This window comes from Vulpes vulpes, chromosome 5 (assembly GCF_048418805.1).
Source record: "Vulpes vulpes isolate BD-2025 chromosome 5, VulVul3, whole genome shotgun sequence".
Classification (NCBI taxonomy): Eukaryota; Metazoa; Chordata; class Mammalia; order Carnivora; family Canidae; genus Vulpes; species Vulpes vulpes.
This window is the reverse complement of record NC_132784.1, coordinates 69,990,950-70,011,232: the sequence shown is the minus strand read 5'-3', so window position 1 is coordinate 70,011,232 and position 20,283 is coordinate 69,990,950. Positions and strand designations below refer to the sequence as shown.

At 62.4% G+C, this 20,283-nt stretch overlaps 1 protein-coding gene across 1 annotated transcript in view; it reads left to right on the top strand.

The window, feature by feature from the left end:
- The first annotated feature begins 2,105 nt into the window (after positions 1-2,105).
- The window catches only part of KCNQ1 (potassium voltage-gated channel subfamily Q member 1), a 321,916-nt gene continuing 303,738 nt past the window's right edge, over positions 2,106-20,283 (top strand). The window contains exon 1 of the mRNA XM_026003928.2: positions 2,106-2,588. Coding sequence (XP_025859713.2) covers positions 2,209-2,588 — 380 coding nt within the window. The 5' untranslated portion in view covers positions 2,106-2,208. The remainder of the gene's footprint in view (positions 2,589-20,283) is intronic.

Sequence of the window (20,283 nt, the reverse complement as noted above, 5' to 3'; positions counted from 1 at the left end):
TGTCACTTCCTATTTTCCCCCAGGTCTTTGGGTCGTTCCTGGAAGTGGAACTAACCCGAAGGGTCTACTGGGCCATTTGCTAAGTGCACCCGGGGACCCTGCCGCTAGCAATGCCAAAGCACGGTCCCCACCCCCCCCTCCCCTGGGGCCTCGCCTGCGGGACCTGCGGGATGTGTGGCCGTGGCCGTCAAATGTCTGGATGCCCTCCAATCAGATAGGGGGGCAATGGTATCGGCCTGTACTTTTAATTTGCATTTTTCGCGTTAGCAGTGACGTCGCTCACTTTTTCATAAGTGCAAAGATCACAAGCTCCCCTAAGCTGTGAACTCTCGCGTCCTAGGCCGCCTGCCATTGCCTATCTGATTTTCAATGTCTTGAACAAGCCGGTGCTGTTAATCCTTTACCTGCCAGGTAAATTGTAAAGACTCTTTCCGGGGGCCCATTGGTCTTTTTGACTTTGCTAATTTCAGCTATTGTCTTGATCTCAGGCGCAGTAGGATGCAAGTTCCCTCCCGGCCTTCAGGTGGTTGCGGAATTCCCCAAGACAGTCTTACAGAATCCGTGTGACCACACCTGGACTTTAACATCCAAGCCTTCCAAACCCATTCCTCTGTGTGCATGAGAGGTGGACCCACACTTTTTGTTTTCTTTTCTTTCCTTCCTCCACAGCTCTCCGATTGTCCCAACACCACCCACTAACAGATCATCTTCCCCCTTCGGGTTGGGATGTGGATGTGCAGACGGGGCTCGTTCCTGGTGCATTCATTCAGAAAGTATTGAGTGAATGCCAGCGGTGGGCCCTGCCTGTCCCCTGGGGCCCTGTGGACGCAGACTCTTGCTGGCTGCCTGCGGGTTTGTGGGTTTGTAGCCGCACTGCTGTGCTTCCCAGAAAGGTTCCCTGGCCTCAGGGGCCCTGGAGTCTCCCCAGTTCCCTGGAGCAGGCTGGGACCCACTGCATTCCTTTTTCTGCAAATACCAACAGGTGGCTGTGTGTGGGCACCATACCAGGTGTGGGGAGTGAAGGGCCAGAATTTCACTCTATCCAATGGAAGCTGGTTTTCTCATGGTTGAGGGGTACATGAAATAAATCAGCCTGGGGTGCTCAGTGAAGACCTGGGAAGTGTCTGGTAAGTGACCTGTCCCTCGAATGATGGCTGGGTGGTTATCCCTCTGCCCCGGTCAATGTCCGGAGAGAGGCTGTTTATTCAGCACCTCCAACTCCTGCACCCCAGCATGCAGGGAACCAAATGCCAGCCCAGAAAATGACCAGAGGCAGTGTGCAAGACCTCGCAAACCTGATCCCATCCCACCTCTATACTCCCTGCCCCTGGCATCCAGGGAAATCCCTGGGGTGCAGTGTCAAGCCCAGGGCAGAGCTCGAGGAGGACAAGACATCCATTCTGCATGTCCCCAGGACCTCAAAAACACCTTGCCATGACCTGCTCAGCAATCAAACCCTGCCTACACCCCCGACTGGCCACCTCCAGTAGGCCCCACATCGCCCACGGGCAGGGCTCCTATGGCTGTCCCTGACCGACAACGGCCCAGGTTTGCCTCCCGGGGTGGATGGCCCCTAGTGGGCACTGACCAAACCGCATTTTTCTCCACCCACAGTGGGTGGGCACAGGGAAGAGGGTGGTCAAAGTGTTGGAGGAGCTAACAGGCCGCCCTCCTGGTGTCAAGAGGGTCAGTCTGTGGGTGCCCTAGGGTGCCGCCTTCTCCCCATTATCCCCAGCCTCTCTCCGGTGAAGTGGGTTATGGTGCCCTACCCTGCTCTCCTGCCGGGGCAGGGTGGTTTGCAGCAGCTGCACCTGTGCCCTGGCCTTCCTCCTTGGCTCAGCTGGGGGCTCCTGAGTAGCAGGTGGGCGTGGGGGGGCGCGGCGGGGCGCGCACGTGGGCGCACACGGGGCAGAGCAGAGGCGCGGAAGGCGCGGGGCGGGGCGAGCAAGCAGAGGCGAAAGGGCGGGAGCAGCAGGTGGGCGCAGGCCCGCGGGCTAGGGCGCCCGGAGCGCCGGTTGGTCCGGGCGGGGCGTCTGGCCAGGGGCGGGGCGCGCCATCCCCGGGGACCGGCCCGCGGCCACCACCCCCTCCGGCCCCGCCCCCACGCCCCGGCTGGCAGCGCCGGCCGCCCGCACTGCGCCCCCGGCGCCTGCCCTCGCCACAGCTCCCGGTGCCGCCGCCGCCGGCCCCCGCGGGCCCAGCCTGGCCATGGCCGCGGCCTCCTCCCCGCCCAGGCCCGACAAGAAGCGCTGGGGCTGCGGCCGCCTGCCGGGCTCCCGGCGGGGCAGCGCGGGCCTGGCCAAGAAGTGTCCCTTCTCGCTGGAGCTGGCGGAGGGCGGCCCGGCGGGCGGAGCGCTCTACGCACCCATCGCGCCGCCCGGCGCCCCGGGGTCCGCGCCCCCCCCGTCGCCCGCCGCGCCCCCGAGCGCCGCCGACCTTGCTGCGCGGCCGCCCGTGAGCCTGGACCCGCGCGTCTCCATCTACAGCGCGCGCCGCCCGCTCCTCGCGCGCACCCACATCCAGGGCCGCGTCTACAACTTCCTCGAGCGTCCCACCGGCTGGAAGTGCTTCGTCTACCACTTCGCAGTGTGAGTCTGGCCCCGGCGCGGGCGGGGCACCGGGGGCTTCCCGCGGGCTGGGGTGGGGGGTGCGGCGCGGGGACGGACCCTGTCTCGTGCCACCTGCTGCCGCGGGGACCGTGCCAGCTGCCACTCAGAGAGGCCCGGAGGGAAGAAGAGGTTAATGGGGCCAACAGCCACTCTGAGGAGCCTGTCCCTTGAAGTTCAGGGCGGGTGTGGGTCTGACCCTGGAGGGGGGCTGTCCGACCCTGGGGTGGCTGGCGGGGGGAGCTCCCCGCTGGCTCTGCCCAGGCATGTGGCGGGGCGGGGCAGGGCAGGGGGAGGCTGCCCCAACCCAGAAGTTGGCTGCACGCCTCCTTGGAAGGACGGTCCAGGTGTTAATCCTTCTGGGAAAGGACGTGCACCAGGGGGAGCTTGCCCTTGGGTGCAGCAGACAGAACTCCTCAGGGTCGTGGGGCATCTGGGACTCAGGAGCCCCCAGGAGGGGAGGGTCCCAGCTCAAGGCAGGCCATGTGTGGGGAGTGTCCTGTGCCAGGGGGGTCAGTGTGGCTGTGGGGAAGGCCCCACCCCCTTCAGGGACCTGAGCTCCTGATGCAGAGGACCCTGGAGGCACTCTGGGGAGGGGTGGGGCTGGATCCACATTTCAAATCCTCCTTTGGAGGCAGCTGTGGGCCAGAAGACAGCAGGACCCTCGGCAGCACCTGATCTGCTCTCACCCAGGTGGCTCTGATGCCCACTGGGGCATGCCTGCGGGGGGCAGGGCGCTCCATTCCTCAGGGGTGGGGGTACAAGGAAGTTACCTCCTCAGGGCCACCTTCCCCGCTGCCTGCCCCGGAGCCCTCCCCTGCCGTTCCTCGGCTCCACTTCCTGGCTGCCCAGCCCGAATCCTCTTGGTACGCTGCCAGCCCTTGGCCCGTGAGCCCTGGCGTGGCCGTCCCCACACTGATGGTGGGGCTGGGGGGCTCCTTCTGCTTTCTTTCCCTTTGGTAGTGACAGGTGCTCGTCCTTGCTGGCTGGAGGCTGGGAGAGACCTGGTTGGGGGGCGCAGTCAGAACCCTTTCTTCTCCTGCTGGCACTGCCACCGGGTCCCCAGGGATGCATCGGGAGCCAGGCCCTGGCTGGCTGGGAGCATTGTCTTGGGAAGGTGAAGCAGGCCGGGGTGGGGCAGACTCAGCCTCACACTTTGGCTCCTCTGAGCAGAGGTGGTAGCAGGGTCACTGGTAGCAGGGCACAGGGACAGGTCTTTAGGACTGTGTCCCCAGAGGCAGAGAGGGCCCTAGTCTTCACCTCTAACCACCCTGGCCCCCAGGTTCCATAGTTCAGAGGGTGCATGAGCATGACATGGCTGATCTGGGGTGGGGGGGTGCTCTGCCCACAGCCGCAGCAGAGGCTTGTCTCAGGGCTTAGGGAGATGTGGGTGCACTGACCCCAAGGGGTCCCCTGCATCAGACCCTGGCTGTGTCGCTGCCCTGCCAGGGTCAGGCTTGTGGGTGCCCCTGTGCACACGGGCTGCTTGCCTCCTAGCCCTGGCCTGAGACGCGCAGGGTGGGATGGACTCTATGGCTAGGCCCTGGAGGAGACCCTGCCTGCCGCCTCTCCGTCCTGGAGCCCTGCACGCCAGCTCCAGGGGGAAGGCAGGGAGGCAAGCCCAGAGGGCCTCCAGGTGGTGTTGCAGTGCCCCCACCCTTGGGTGGCTGCCAGGGCTGGGGGCCTCCAGAAGCCCCACAGGCTTCAATCCTGGGGGTACAGGCCCGTGGGTGCGTGTCACCCAGGCTCCCTGGCGGTGGCGGTGCCGTGTGGAGGAAGAGGACTCGCCGCGCCCCAGAGGAAGTCTCTGCTTACACTTGTGTTTTCTTCCTGATTCTGATTGTTTAGCTCTCGGAAGTTTGCTCAGCAGAGTCGCCTTCGCCTGGCCTTCACAGGAGCGGGCGGGCAGGGGTGGCTTCTTAGGATAGTGGCTGAGCGTCTTCCCCGCGGGGGCGAGCCAGGAAGGGATGCTCCTGGAGTGGCTGTGTGCCCTTGGCTCAGTCATTTCCTGCTCTGGGCCCTGCCGTGTGAGAGGTGTGCCGTGGCCCTGGGCGGTAGTAGACACCCACTGCGGCTCTCCCGATGCGGGCTGGGGCTGAGGGGCGACCCTGGACAGGAGGGCTTGTGGCTTAGCTGGGGCCTGGGAAGGTGCCTCCTGCCCCCTAATGTCTCCAGGAGGATAGTAGGCCCTGGACACTCTCTCGATTGGCCAGACTTTGAGGGGACCTGGCCTTCTAGCTGAGATTGTGAGTGACCTGTGGCTGAGTGGTCGGGGCCAGTCTGCAGCCCCATGAGAGGGGTGGACAGCAGCCACCGTGGCCCTGGCGTGGTTCTCAGAGGCGTCCGAGGTAGGGTGAGAGAAAGCCCCGTCCTTGCAGAGCCACACCGTGGAAGGGGCAGGACTGTTGCTGAGGACGGCCAGGCTTGCTTCCCTGGCCTTGAAGCGCCTGGCCAGGTGGGTGGACGTGGGAGCCACCGTCCTCATGGGCCCTGCAAGGCTGGGCACACTCTCCCAGGCGCAGCTGGGGAAGCGGGCCAGGATATCCTGTCCCTCTCCTCTTTGGGGAACCCCTACTCCGGCCGGCCGCCAGGAGAGCAGCCTTTCCTGTGTGCGCCTGGCCTGCCCCGGCTGTTGGGGTCAGGGAGCAGGACTCTGCCTCCCGCTTGCTCGGGCTTCCTGCCCCCTCCCAGCCCCCCCAGACTTCCCAGATCCTTGGTGTCCTCACCTTCATCGTGGTGCGGCTTCCCATCTAGCTGAGGGCCTGGGGGTCCTGGTCTCCTTGCTAGTGGGCCTCAGTGGAGCCAGGCAGGTAGGGGAGATGCCCAGACACAGGAGGGAGCAGGGTTGTCATAGCAACCTCTGGCCCCTGGGCTGGGCCCCCTCCTCCCTCGTAGACCCTCAGGGGTCCCTGTCCTTCCCCTGACTGGTGAGAGGAGCCATGAGGAATCCAGCCTCCCCTCTTCCTCCCTCTTCACCCACCTTCTCTCCAGGCTCCCCTCCACGCCTCATCCCACCTCAACCTCTTGGGAACAGCAGGATGACACGGGCAGACTCTTGTCTTGTCCCAGCTGCTCCTCATCCTGCCTCCTGCCACCCCTCCCACCACTGTGGCTGCTTGGCCTGGGCACCCAGCTCTCCCAGCTCCCATGAGCCCCTGCGGGGCAGGTGCAGAGCTCCCCCAATGGGCAGCATCCGTACCTGAGCCCTGAGCTGAGAGGTTTGAGGGAGGGCCTCAGGAGAGTGGGGAGGGCCCTGGCTCCTAGACTTAGCTGGGTGCTCCCATCGCCACCCTCTGCCACCCTGCCCTTCCTGGGTTCCCAAGGTGCCTCTGGCAGCACCTCCCAAAGAGCAGGTGTTAATCATTGACGCACTGGAAGTCAGCCTAGTGGTTTCTTGGGCTGCGTGGTAGGCAGGGTTGGGGGGAGATGATGTCTGGTCTCTCCCCTCTGTCCCCTTTGGGCCCCCTCCACCTGTCCCTCAGCCCCAATTTCTGGTGAAGTCTTTTGATGCTTCTCTCCCTGTCGCCTTCCCGGGCATGGCCTGGCTTAGCTGTGTGTGGGTGTGTGGGTGGGGGGGCTGTGCGCGTCGGAGGCATCCCTTATGTCAGGGTCATCAGCCTGGGAGTGGAAAAGCCTTGGGGCCACAGGGACAGTGGGAAGACAGGGGACAGTCCAGGGTGGAAGACTTTGGAGCTCTGAGCACACAGCGGGGCCTGGGGCCAGGAGGCCACATGGTGCGGGATGTGGGGTGGCCAGGCAGTGCTGAGAGCTTGGACGGGGGACGAGGTTTCGTGTCTGAGCACTGTCCGTGGCTGGGCAGCCTCACCACATTGCCTGGCTCTCTGAATGTGCATCCCCTCCTCTGTGGCAGGCTTGGCAGGCTGCTCGTGCTTTCCTGTAGGGTTGCTCAGATAGGAGGGAACATTTGCCTATGCCTGGACCTGAATCAGGTCCCGGGGGCTCAGTGCCTGTGGGCTTTGCCTGTGCCTGTGGAGTGCCAAGGTGCTGGAGAGATAGAGGGACTCCTTTGCGCTTGCAGCCCCCACCCTGGGACCTTACCATGCTGCAGGGTGTCATGGGGCTGGGCGAGAGGTGGGGGGCCATCCCAGAGAAGACAGACGTGTGGTGTCTTGGGCTGCTCAGTGCCCACAGGGTGACCTGCCTGTGACGAGGAGGGATGGGGGGACTGAGGTGTCAGGGCCTGGCCATTGGGGATGGCAAGATGGGCTGTTGTGTGTGGTGCAAATGGTGGAGTGTACACTCACGATCACACAGGTGCCCTTTGCTTGGGTTAAGACAGTTGTGTCAAACCCCTGATGCCTGGGACCTACCACTGTGGCTGCAACTAGAGGCAGGACCTCCAAAGAGGTGATAAAGGGAACATGAGGTCACTGGGGTCCTCATGAGAAGAGTGGGTCAGGACACAGACACATGAAGAGAGGAGACCCTGTGAGGACCCAGGGAGAGCATGGCCATCCACACACACACACACACACACACACACACACACACACAGGCCTCAGGAGGACCCCACCTGCCTGTACCTCGGGCTTCGGCCTCCAGGATGTGGGGACAGTGAGCATCTGTGAGGCTTTGTGAGGGCCATCCCAGGGCACTCCTGCCCCTCCCTGCCTAGTGGGGCTGCACTGGGGCCCAGGAGCCGGCATGTCATGGGTGCAAATGCAGCAGCCCTTGCCATGTGCTGTCCTGGGAACGGTGAGCAGCTGCAGGGCTGGAAACAGGTCCTGTGGAGCTAAGCAGCCAGGGCCTGGGTCACCGCATCCTCCAGGATTCTGGGTTTCACCTGTGGACCTGGCATCCCTGCTTCTCAAGGAGTCAGGAACTCAGAAGCCTCCAACTGCAAGAGCCAGTTCCCATCGTCCCTCCTCTGGTGCTGGACACCTTTGCTGGCATGAATGGGGATTCCCTGGCCCTCGTGCTCTGGGGATGCTGCTAGAAGGCAGGTGTGGGCCAGCAATCTGGGACCCAAGTGTCCTTGTTCACCAGCTCCCAGGGGAGGGGTGTCTGCTGCTCCAGGTGCATGTCTGGAATAGAGAGGCGCAGACGCACAGGTCCTGGGCTTGAGTGGCTGCTCTTGCTGGGGGCCCTGGCTGGAAAATGGGCACAGGTAAGCTCTGTGGCCCTTCTCAGACTCACTTTCAAAACTAGCTTTTGGCCGGTGTGATATCTTTTGTGATTCAAGACCCTGTTGTCTGGTGAGATTTTTGTGGCCGGGATTCACATCTGGCCCCTGTGAAGTGGGAGATGGTATCCAAGGACAGCGGTCTGCAAGGAGCATGTAGCAGGCCAGGAGGATCGCGGGGTGGGCGCATCATGTGGGCCCTGGGGAGATGCCACATGGAAGCTTCTGGAAGCCCTGTACTCCTGGCCCCTGTGGCTGGAGGAGAGGATGCCGCGAGAACTGCACCATCAAGACTTTTTGAACTCACACCCCATGGATTTGGTTACCATGTGGCAGGCCAGGCAGGTCTGGCTCCACTCTCCGAGAGAAAGGTCCTTGGAGTGAGGGTCAGAGCATGGAGGAGGTGGCCCTGGTCCCGAGGGCATAGGGGGCAACTGTCCACACCTCTTCCTGGGGGGCAGTGATGGCCACCAATTTCTGTCCCGAGGACTCCTGGGTGCTGTGAGCAACCCCAATGTCATGGAGGGCAGGGTGGTCTCTATTGACAGCAGGTGTGGGGTCTGGATGACCCCCAGTGACACTACTTGACTCAAGCCCCATGCAAGTGGAGAGGGATGAGTGGTGCTGTGTGCAAACCTTGGGGGCTCAGAGAGGGGAGGTGATGTGCCCAAGGCCACATAGTGGGGTGTGTGTCCAAGGCTGTTGGACTCAGAAGCCTGCAGTTCCTTTCCCCAGCTGGGGCTGGAATCTAGGTGGGCCTGCTGAGGCCCCCTTGGGTGGCAGGGGGTTGTGATATTGACTCATTTGTCACAGAAGGAGAGGGGAGGTACCGCTGGGTGGGGGTGGGGGGGAGTGGGAACCCAGGCAAGGCCCAGCCTGGAGGTACCATCTTGGCTGGTAAACTGACCCTCTGCGTGTCCTAGGACTGATCCCCCCTGTGAGCTGGGTGTACCCATCAGCCTCTGGAGGCCTTTCATCTGGCTGCTTCAAAGTCTCTACCTTAAAGTCCTGCTGCCCAGAACCACTGGCTTCTGCTCCAGGAAGCCTTCCTGGATTGCCCCAGGCAGAGCCTTGCCTTGTTCCTCTGCCACCCCTTCCCCAGAGCTCGGGGCCCCTGATGGCTCTGCTGCTCTTGGAGGTCTGAGTGAGCGGGTGGGCAGGGCCACTGGGGGCTGTCTCGGTCCTCCCTTGCCTGGCAGTCAGCCGGGATGGGGGCACTCACAAGAGGGTCACCTGGCATCCGGCCTCCGAAGCCCAGGCCCCCTGCGGCCTGTGCCGTGGCGGTCAGCCTGCTGCCTGGCAGCTCGGAGCCCACAGACAGGCCGGGCCTGATGATCTCCGTCTGTGGGTATTTATATCCTGCGGCATTCCTGAGCTTGGGAGAAGGGAGTACTCGGAAAGCACAGCAGGAGAGTCCCGCAGGCGCTGGGGCGTTTGAGAGGGTGTGGGGTACGCTTCGGAGCACTGTCCTCAGGCTGTGGCCATGGCAGTGCTGTTCAATGGTTGTCCAGGGGCGAGGGCCTGGGGCCTGGGAGTCTGCCACCCACCTGCGGAGCGGTGCTTCCAGAGGATCTGGGCACCGGGCACATGTCCCGAGGAGGGCCTGCACCCCCTGCAGAAGCCTGGTGTCCAGTGAAGGATCCATGTGTGAGCCCAGGGGACAGTGACGTTGCCCATGGAGGGTCCTGGGCAGCCAGGGAGGGTGGTGGACAGAACTCTCTGAACAGGTCCCTTGACCTGCTGCACGTCCACCAGCCCATCCCTGCCCACCTGGGGCTCTGGACCTGGTCCCTACTCCCCTTTTCTGCTCAGCTACTTGTCTGTGGAGAAACAGGTCTAGCCACTTGGCTCTTCCAGCCCCTAAAAGCTGCTCTACTTCTACCTGGAAGTTTGTGTGATGCTAACGTCTTCGAGCAAGGTGGGGTCTTATTCCCGGAGTCACATCCAGTGTGTGTACTTCAGGCACCCCCACTCCCACCCACCCTTGCCTGCAATCTGCAGGGGCTCCCTCTGCCGCCTCCATAAAGCCCTGACAGCCACCCCCTGCCATCAGGTGCCATGTCCCTGAGAAGCAGGGGCTATGGGCTTCCCCTCTGAGTGCCCCAGGGTGGGGGGCCCCCTCCACTCCCTTCCCATACCATCCTCTGACCCTGAAAGGATGCTCAGAACAGTGGCTCCTCTGCCTCATCTGTTGGCTTTGCTGCTGAGGCCTACACAGAGAAGGTCCACAGAGAGAAAACAGGAGTGAAGGCCCAGCCAGCTGGATGGAGACCCCTGCCACCGTGCCCCCAGCTCCCTTCAGCCCTGGAGTACCTCTCTGAATGGAGGCTGCCCAGCCCACCTGGTCCCACCAGGGGCTGCCACTTTCAGCTGCAGGCTGGTTATCACCTGCCCACCTGGACAGGCAACCAGGAGCAGCCCTGGACCAGGGGACAGGTCACCACCTCCCAGGAGTGCCCCCACATGGCAGACGGGGTAGCCGGGGGCCCCTGGGGGAGCCCAGGAGAGCTTTAGGCGGTGCCCGGGGAACCACGTGCTTTGAACGTTTAATCTTGATGGGTCGTGTGGTTTGGCTTTCTGTTCCATGACGTCTCCAGCTGGTCGCTTATAAAAGTCACATCTGCATTCTTGGCTGGGGCAGCTCAAAATATTATAAAATGTAAAGCTCGGGTAATTAAAAACAGTGCGGAGCTGACATATGCCCAGGCAGATAAGCAGCGAACAGGATAAAAAAAACCCGCATACAGACTCAACTTTAGGTGAAAACATAGCCAAAACACAGTCCACCTCTCTGGTGGGAGAGGGAGAGTTGGTGTTTCAGTCCGCGGGCGAGCAGAGGCCCCGAGGGAGAGGCCCACGCAGGCCTCAGGTGGAACCCGAGCACACTGAAGACAGCGGGGGCTCCTCTGGGACTCCAGAGCCAGGCGCGTGAAGGTAAAGTTTGTGCGAGAAACGACCCTCGTGTGGTCCCAGTGCCGTAAGAACAGCAAAAGACAAATTCTGGGAGAGGGATTGCCTCTAATAGCAGAGGATTCACCTCTAATAACGAAGGAGCTTCTGAGTACACAAAAGCCCATGGACCCCACGGCAGGTGCACAAGAGATGTGAGCACAGCTCCCCGGTCCTGAAGTGGGAAGGTGCTCAAGGTCAGAATGGAGCAGATGTGACATGCCAGGTGCCATCGGATGGGCAGGACCCCACCGGCGTGCACAACTCCCCCAAACCTTCTGGTGTTTCTGAGGCTCGGGGAGACCGCACTCCTCCTGCAGGCATGTCTGCGTGCATTTACCCCCTGCCCCGGCAACCCTATGTCCTGCGGCCTCTCTTGAAAATATTGGCCAAAACAGAACAAAACCACCCTCCCCCCCCCAAAAAAAAAACAAACAGGAAAATAAATACAGGTGCACCAAGCTGTCTGTTAAAGCTCTCCTTCTGACAGTGAGAAAGACAGGGAAGATCCAGGTGCCCGTAGTGAGGACCGGCTGCATCTGTCCACTGTGCGCGGAGTCTTGAGCAGATGTGAGGGAGGAGTGTGATCCCTGTATGCTTCTATGGAGCGATTACCAGGATCTATTTTCAGTGAAAAAACCCCAGGGAGTGAAAGTCACAGACAAGTCAAGGAGGAGGCGCAAACACACAGGTGCTTGCTTTATGTGAGGAAAGTTAAGGGGTGGGAGGCCCTTATAGGAGGAAAGACACGGAGTGTGGGAGCCCAGGGCTCCTACAACAGTGACCTCTAGAGAGACGGAGGGACACAATGGAACCCATGTGGATCTGAGTGTTCCTTGTCCGATGACAGCACGGACTTTGAAACCACGTGGTTTCAGGATTTTCAGCTGTGATGGCACCGGTTTCATTTATTCCAAAGCCTGTGCACGGGATCTGTGGGTTAAGGCAAATGAGCAATTAGGTTGGAGTCCTTGATGGCCAAGATTTTTGGCCTGAGAGGAAAAAGCCAACCTAAGTTAGAGGAGGTTAAGCAAAACCCATCCCGCCTGCATTAGGAAGAGAAGGTATCAGGAGATGTTCCTCATGATTTTATATTTAAAGTTTATTCTTCTGTTGGCTGGAAAGGGCTGGAGAAAAGGAGCAACCCCATAGTGTGAGCACCCCAGCTCACAGACTGCGGCCCCTCTGCCATCTTCCGAGAGGTCCCATCCTTCCCAGACATGTGGCTGCATCCAGGTCTGGGGCGGGAGAGGTGCAGGTGGATCCCATTGCACTAGGAGGCGGGATGGTCGCCAAAGACCTCTAGGGGCCATATCACCAGGCTTCGGCGACAATGTGAAAGTGTGCCCCTGGTTAAGATGTGACAACCCAGAGCGATGGTCACAGCGGACTGACATGCATCGTGAGGACTCTGACTCCCTGAGCTCATCCCTCCTGTCGAGGGGCAAACCCAGCAGTCCCCTTTGGAAGCAATGTATTATTTTGTGCCCCCAGTGAGTAACGGGCATGTCCCGGCTTCCCCACGTGTGACTCAGGGAAACCAAATAGTAGGTGAGGTCATGTCTCTTCGGGACCCCACCTGCTCTCTGAGCAGGTGACCCCAGGGTCCTGGTGAGGGCCTGGGTCCAGCACGGAGTGTGACAGCAGCTGGCAGCCTCTCCAAAGCAAGCCCAGACGCTTTCCTACCAGAATAGACAGACGAGTAGATGTGATGAAGCCTCGAGATGCGAACAGAAGCCTGGTGGAAGCAGTGGGGCCAGCGGGGCATGCAAAATGACAGCACGGGGCGTGCCCCCTGCCAAATCCCACCTGGGGGACCTTCCATCAGACAAAGGCCTGATTTCATCCACAAATCAAAGACCAAGAAATAAGCATAACGTGAGGAATTTGGGCATTTGGATCAAAAGATTCTGTGAGAATCCTACAGACTGACCATGTCGTGCGACCCCAGCGCCAGGCCCTGACTAAACCTTGTCTCCTTCAGCAGGACGTGTGCCTTTTCCAGCCAAGCGTCGCTGGCCTGGCTGCTGGCCCGTCATCACATCCTCCTGGTGAGCCGGCCCAGTTGCGAGGGCTGGGGGCTGTTGGGGCGCTTTTGCGAGAGGCTCCCTCCTTTTCCTGGGGCGGGGGATCCAGAGCAGGAGGTCCAAGTCCGCATCCAGCCCCCAGACTCCCTGCGGCCCCTTGGCCGTAAGCCGGGGGCACCAGGTGTCCTTGTGGACAGTGGTGGGTACTCTGTGGCCCCCATAGCTGCACCATGGTGTCTGTTGGCGTGAGGTCAGGGGCTCCGCACAGAGCCTGGGGTTGTGTGGCCTGCGTGGACCCGAGGACAAAGGATGCATGTAACACAGCAAGGAGTCAGAGTGCCCCCCCACCAGAGATGTGGGCTGGGGAAAGGGTGGGGGGAGACCTGGGGGGCCAAGGTGAGGTGCCAGGGTGGAGTTTGGGTCTGGGCAGGTGAGCTGGAGGGGTTGGTGGGGTGCCTCGGAGGGCTGTGAACGCAGACCCAGTTGGCTGGGCTCATCTGAGGGCCACAGGAGGTCATGGCCATGTATGTGTCTCTAAAGGCCACCTGCCCTGAACTGTGGCTGTTGAACTGTCCACCCTGGGCCTCACCCCTCATCTCCAGACCTGTGTCCTGCCGGGAACACGTCTCAAAATGTTGAAAGGTCCCAGGTGGCACACGGGGCCCTCCCTCCTTCACCGGGTCCCTGGGACCCCAGGTCCCCTCCCTGGGTCTGTGATGGCTGGCAGGCACACACCCGTTCCCATCGTACAGGCCACGGCGTTTCCACAGTGCTCGGGACTTTCCTTCTCAACAGGTCGTAGACTTCTTCCACGTGCAGTTAGTCTGTAGTTCATGTTCAAGGTGATGCCAGAGTTGTCCCAGGTCTGTGGGTGCGTGTCTGGTGCTCACAGCCCTGCAGCGTGGGGCATGGTGGTCCCTGGGGGAGTAGTGTCCCTCATGGCTGCGGTGCCTGACTGGCCCCCTGTGTGGGGGTGTCTGACCCGCCGGGCTCCTGGCTGACCTGTCAGCTCTCCCGAGCATGTGAGGATCGTGGCTGCCGCAGAGTAAGGGAGGGCGGTGCGCCCCTGTGGCTGCGCAGGCCCCCGAGAGGTGGGAGGAAAGATGATGGGAGATGGATAGATGGACAGTGGGATAATGGACGGAGGGACAGGTAGCAGGCAGGTGGGTAATGGAAGCCGGGACAGACAGCGGACGAATGGATGTTTGGACAGACAGATGTACAAACAGACAGACAGGCGACTGGTTCCAGCACCCGCAGGCGCCCACTGTGGTTGGGGTGGGTGGATGCTCCGTCAGCAGGGCTGGGTCAACTTAGCCAAAGCCCGGGGCTCAGAAGGTGGCAGGATGTTCTCAGTCCTGGGAGGGGACCAGCGCTGCGCTGCCCCTTCGTGACTCCGGAGCCAGTGGCCGTCTTTGTGGACGTTGCTGTGGGGGCCATGGGAGGCCGGCTGGAGGCCTGGTTTCTAGATAGATGGGGGTGTGGGTGGGTTGCTATGCTGTCCCTGGGGCCGCCTGGCACTGGGCATGTGTGTGGGTGGCCGGTGGGGCCCGGGTTAGGCTGTGGTCCCTGGTGCTGACTCTGGACTTGCTGCTTCCTCTGACCGCCCTCATCCTGAGCCTTGCACCTGCCACGGGGTTCCCCGCAGAGGCCTCAGTTTCTAGAATGTACTGTCTCTTGACACCTCATGCAGTACCTGCTCTGGTCGGGGTGGCCTCCCACCAGGTCCCCAAGAGCCCACTGTTACCAGTGATGAGCCAGCACCGTCCTGCAGTGCTCTCTGCTCCTGCCGTGTGCCCTGGGCACACAGGGAGGACAAAGGGGACACATCCTGCTATTGTTGAGCTTGTGACCCAGGTTGGTGGGAGCTCCATGGGTGACCCCGCCCGAGAACCACACAGCTCAGGGTGGCCGGACGGCAAGGGGGTAGGTGGGGCCAGTGGGTGGGTGGCCGCTGCTGGTGAGGGGCTGGAGGTGAGAGGCTGGAGGCGCCCGGTGGTGGAGGGGACACGGAGACCTGGCCAGGAGTCAGGTTCTTCCCAGTATGCCCAGTGGTCACACGGGGTTTTAGGAGTGAGGCTCCTGACCTGATCTGAGCCTCTCCAGCCCCTGGTTGGAGGGCAGGGTGGGAGAGCCCAGGGCGGGGGTCTTCGGGAGGTGTGGGGAGTCAGGTGGCCTTGAGGAGGCCCTGGCTTGTACATGATCCAAGGTGCGGGGGGTCCTGACATCCTGCCCCTGGCTCATGCCTGACCTGCTGTGTGCTCTTGGGTGACCAGATGACCTCCCTGTGTCCCTGGAGAGGCCCGTCCCTACCTCGCTGGGCAGCGGGTGAAATGGGAGGCCTTTCAGAGCCCCTCAGGTCCCCGGGGGCTGAGGCTGCTTTGCGTGCCCCGTGCCTCCCCCTGGATCAGGGCCTGCTCAAGGTCCCAGCGTGGAGCTCCGCGGAGACGCAGCACCTCCCGGGCAGCCCTGGAATGTTCTGGCTGCCCTTGGCATGAAGGGGGATGGGCAGCTGGGGGCTCCGCTGGCGGGTTGGCCTTGTCCCCAGGGTAGGCCCCGCCTCTCTGTTCTTATCAGGCCTCTGCCAGGCACCCAGAGCATCCACAGGCCTTTCCAGTCTCTGCTGGGGCAGGGGTGAGGTGGGGGCGGCAGTCTCTGTCCCCACGCCCCCGCCCCCCATGCTGGGACGGCACAGACACTCAGGGAGCTCCGAACCCACGTTGGGGAGACTCAAGTCTCAGAGCAGTGGCCTCCCTGCCTCCTGAGACCCCAGAACACTGCCTGGGAGGGGGTCAGCGGGTCCCTGGCTGCCACCCACTGAGTGCAGGACCCTTCCCCAGAGGGGCCGCCTCCCAGGAGTTGCTCAGCAAACCCATCACAGGGGACATGGGAGCCGGCACCCGAAGGGCTTCTGTCCCGGGAGCTCCTTGTCAGGCACTGGGTTTGGGTTACTCACTGTGGCCCCAGGACGACGGGCCCCATCTCTGTAGCAAGGCAGCGCCATTGAGGTGGTGGCACTGACAGGCCAAGTCTGGGCCCAGCTGGGTCAGGACCCTTGGGACAAGTGGAACATGGACTGGGCTTGACCCACACAGGGAAGCGGGGCTCTCTGGCCACAGATGGCCAAAACGGTCAGCCTGATTCTAAGCGGATCAGGACGGTTTTCTCACAGCCACCCTGGGTGTGGATTCTGCGTTGACATTTTTTCAACTTTTACTGAAATGAATTTTCTACTTTAAAAATATTCGCTGTTTAAAAAGGTAAGTAGGTCATTAAAATAAGCAGCAAGAGGACCCCCAAGGGGGTTTCTGTGGCCCCCGAGTGTCTTCTGGCCATCCTGGGGCAGGCTGAACAAGATACAGGCCAGAAGGGTACCTGGGGGCGCTGAGCACTGTCTGCAGGTCCCAGACTGGCCTGGGTCCTCCTGTCTTGGAGGGCCCTGGGGGGTGGGGCTTGTATGGGGCAGGCAGGGCTACCATGTGGGGGACCCTGATCTCCCTCATGGGGTCAGGAGCACATGGCATGTGGTGGGAGCCCCACTTGGCCCCGGTCTGCGGTGACCTGCAGGGCTTCCTGCTGGATGGAAGGACAGTGGGGCTGCCCCCTCATAGGGGGATCAGGGTGGGGGCGGACACCTGTAATGGGGGCTAGGCCCAGAGATGAAGAGAGCCAGCTCCATGGGGGGAGGGAAGGAGGACCCAGATGCAGGCTCACAGCGGATGTATGGCCCTTCCCTGTGGGACAGACCCAGGAGCCTGGTCACCTGTCCAGGAGGAAAGCCCCAGGCTCAGGGCAAGATGCTGTGATGGTGGGTGGCTGCCCTGTGTCCAGCCATGTGGCCGGACACCACTGACTCGTCTGTGGCCCGGCCTGTCAGAGGTCAGAGTTGGAGGGCCGTTTCCCCCAGGGCCGAGGCATCCTAGCACTGGTTACCTCCGTAGGGTCAAGGCCATGGGGGTCCACAGGCACGTGCTCGGTGTTGCACAGCTGGTAGGGGACAGGGCTGGCACTGGCCCTGTCACGGGACTCTGTTGGGTACTCCCCAAGCTGCTCTGGGCAGCACCCTAGCCCATGCCAGACCCTCACTCTGGTCCTGCTCCCCCCGCCTTGGGCACGGGACAGGCCGTCCCCTGGGGCACAGAGCTAGGGGCCTGCTGGGTGTCAGGCTAGACTCCCTCCCCAGGCCCAGGGAGAGCCTCTCCCCCTGCTGACCTGCATGTTCCCAGGGTGGCTGGGTCTGAGCCAGGGACACTCCTGGCAAGTCCTTGGCCTGCTATTGGGGAGACTGTCCCCGCCTGCCCAGGGGCGGGGCGGGGTAGGGCAGGGCAGGGCTATAGGAGGTGGTGGGCTCAGTGATCTGTCTCCCCCTGCTGTGCTCCTCCAGGCACCTTCCCGGCTGCCAGCATCTGGACTGGAGAGAAGCTTTTGGAGGGAGTCACTGTAGGGGCAGAGACCGGTGTGCACCCTGATGCCACTGTGTGGGTCGGGCCAGCTTGCCATCAGGTCCAAAGCCTGGGCCGTCCCTGGGAAGGACAGCACAGCCCAGCTGCTCAACAACCGTGCCTCCTGGGAGCTGGCAAGGTCATCGTCAGCCTGGCAGGGGCTGAGCCTTTCCGGGCCGTTCTGGATTTGGATGGTTCCTGGTGGCACCTGCCCGGCTTATAACCTGACCGTCCCCGGGGAAGCTGGTGACGGCCTCAGCTTGCCTCCCCATAGTGGGGGTGGAGAGAGGGAGGGTGCTGCTCCCTCCTGCCCCAGGCTGGGACCAGCCATCTCGAGGTGCCCCAGGTGATCGACTACTCCTGAGGCGTCTGCACAGGACGTGTCACTTGCAAGGCTGGACAGTGACATGCGCGCCCCCCCCCCCAGCTCCCCGCAAAGGAGACGCAGGCCTGTGGTGGCCCTGTTGCTCTATGCTGTGGCCTGACAAGGGGACTCCTGCTGCCTGGACAGGATGCTTGTGGTGGGGAGGCCCCCTGGTGCCCCCAGGCCTGGGCTCTCCACACAGAGGGGTTCCCTGGCGCGGGTCCCACTTGCAGGAAGAGGGCTCAGGGCAAGAGGCATGAAGGAAGCAGAGTGTGTGTGTGGGGGTCCTCCCTCCTGGTCCTGGGGCTGCCCTCTGCAGATGCTTGAGGGTCTGGCTGGTGTTGCTGATGTGCTCTGCTCTGCAGAGTGGGAGTTGGGATGGCAGCAGGCATGTGCCTGGCCTCAGGGTGTGGGGGGGAGGGGAGGAGCCTGTGGGTCTGCCTTGCCTGGTGGCCCTGGGAGCCAGAAAGCCCTTTGGGGAACTTACTGTCAGATGCCCCCCAAGGCTGGGCTGCGGGAACGCTGGTCTGCATTGCCCAGGGGCTCCTGCCAGGTGGGCTCCGGGAGAGACTTCCTGCCGTAGGGGTGGGGGGAGGGTAGGCAGCGATCTGGCCTCTACCCATCTTATCTGGGGACAGGATCATGGGGCAGGGCTCCTCCAGCTTCCAGCTCTGCCCCTGGGGGTGGGGTGGGACGGACCTGCTCTGTGGGGGTCATGCGGTGCACTGCTGGTGCCCGCAGCGACCTGGGTCTGGTGCCCGCCACACACCGCTAACCTCTGCTGCCTCCACGTTGTGGCAGTAAGACCACCTCCAAGCTTGGCCCCGCTGTCCCCTGGGAGGCCGAGTGTGGGGTCCAGAATCTGGACTTAAGGAGTGAGTGTTGAGGGGTTGGAAAGGTGAGCACATGGGGGCCTCCAGGGAGAAGCTCTGGCCCAGGGTGCGCCTGCTGGGCACAGCAGGCGCCGTCGGGAGGAGGGCTGTGGTCTGGTGGCCTGCTGCCCTGGTGCCCCAAGGCCCCACGGGGCTAGTGCTTTCTGCGGGTGCTGCAAATCCAGGAGAGGCCATTGGCGCTCCTGGGAGGAGAGGGATGAGGGAGATGTGGCTGCTCAGGACTCTCTGCCCAAGGACCGCTGACCGCAGGCTGTGTGGTGCCCGCATGGTGTGTAGCTGGGGCTTCAGGACTTTCAGGTCAGATCCCCAGGGTTTGCAGAGATGATGCCCGTGGTCACAGGCCTGTTCTGTGGGAGCCTGTCGCAGCCCAGAGGTCACCCCAGCCTTGCCCGCCCTCTGGCTGCCCCCATACATGCCTTGAGCCAGCCCTGCCCACCTGGGCCCTGGCCGCCATCGCTGCTGATGTTCCAAGTCTTTGAATTTGTGTGATGTGGGGCCCAGCTCAGCTGAGGCCTGGCTTGGCCGGCCTGCCTGCCATTCATCCTGGGGGACTGGCCTGTGGCCAGCAGGCAGGGAGGGCCCTTGTGGACCCATCCCGATACCCTATCCCTCCTGCCCTGGCCCTTTGCACTTGGGCCAGCCTGGACACCTCCACCTGCCTGTGCCCTCTGCCAGCAGTCTGCCAGGCTGAGGCCACCTCCCAGGGGTGGAGGTGGGATCCTGCAAAGCCCAAAGGGTCCAAGGGTCCCTGCCCACCTGCTCCGGGCAGGTCACAGGTAGTGGGGGCACTCTGTCCTGCACTATTCACTGCCGGCCTGCCCAGGCATCTGCATGTACCTCCCCTTCCAGGGCCAGGGCCAGGCCCCAGTCACGGTACTGAGCGAGGCCCAGTATGTGGCCAGGCGCCTCCCCAGGCTCTGGGGGGCTGGTATATATGCAGGGTGCTCAGGGTTGCAGGCGCCTGAGGCAGCTCCCAAGGAGGCTGGACTTGCGTGGGGCACTTCACATGGTGGCAGGAGGTGACCTGAGCTGAGGAGCTGAGTTGTGGCTGAGAGCCAGGCAGCGTTGGTCAGCAGGCCCGTGGGATGGGTTTCCTGGGGGGCAGTGGGTTCATCCTCCTGTGGCTCCTGAGGATGGGGCTGAGCTGAGGATGCCCTCAAGGGATCCCAGTGTCCAGCAGCAGGTGGGAACCCCCAGGAGGTCAGGGCTGGCTCTTGTGTCAGCTCTGTCCCCTCCCAGCCCTCGGCCTGGATCAGCGGGGTCAGGATGAGGGTGGGGGTGGAGGCCCGACTGGGCTGTCACAGAGGATGTGGCATGCCTAGGACGGTCAGCTGAGGGGCCACGGGAAGGCAGACACAGCCTCAGGAAGTGGCCCTTGGACTCAGTGCTCTGGAGCCGTTGAGAGTCCATCAGGCTGTGGGGGAGGGGAGGCCCGCCTCTGAACCACACGGGGGCTGAGTGAGTGGTGATAAATGGCCACTTCCCCTTGGCCTCTTCACCTTTCTCGTGCCGTGGACTCTTCTCCAAGTGACCTCCTGCAGAGCAGCTCGACTGCAGTGTAACAGCTGAACCGCCAGCCTCACATGATCAACACATGTATTCGGGTCAGAGGGCAGGTGTGGACACCGTGAGGCTGTCAGTGGGTGAACACATCCACCCCCCTAAAGGTCTCCTGCCTGTTAGAGCCCCTCCTTTCTGTTCCTAGCCCAGGCACCCCCCCCCCCCCCCGCATCCGCTCCTGGCTCTGTGGGTTGGTTTACTTTGGTAGAACTTTCTAGAAACAGAAGCACACAGTGGATACTTGTTTGGTCCAGCTTCTTCCACCCGGCACCGTGTCCTTGGGTTTATGTGGGTTGTTG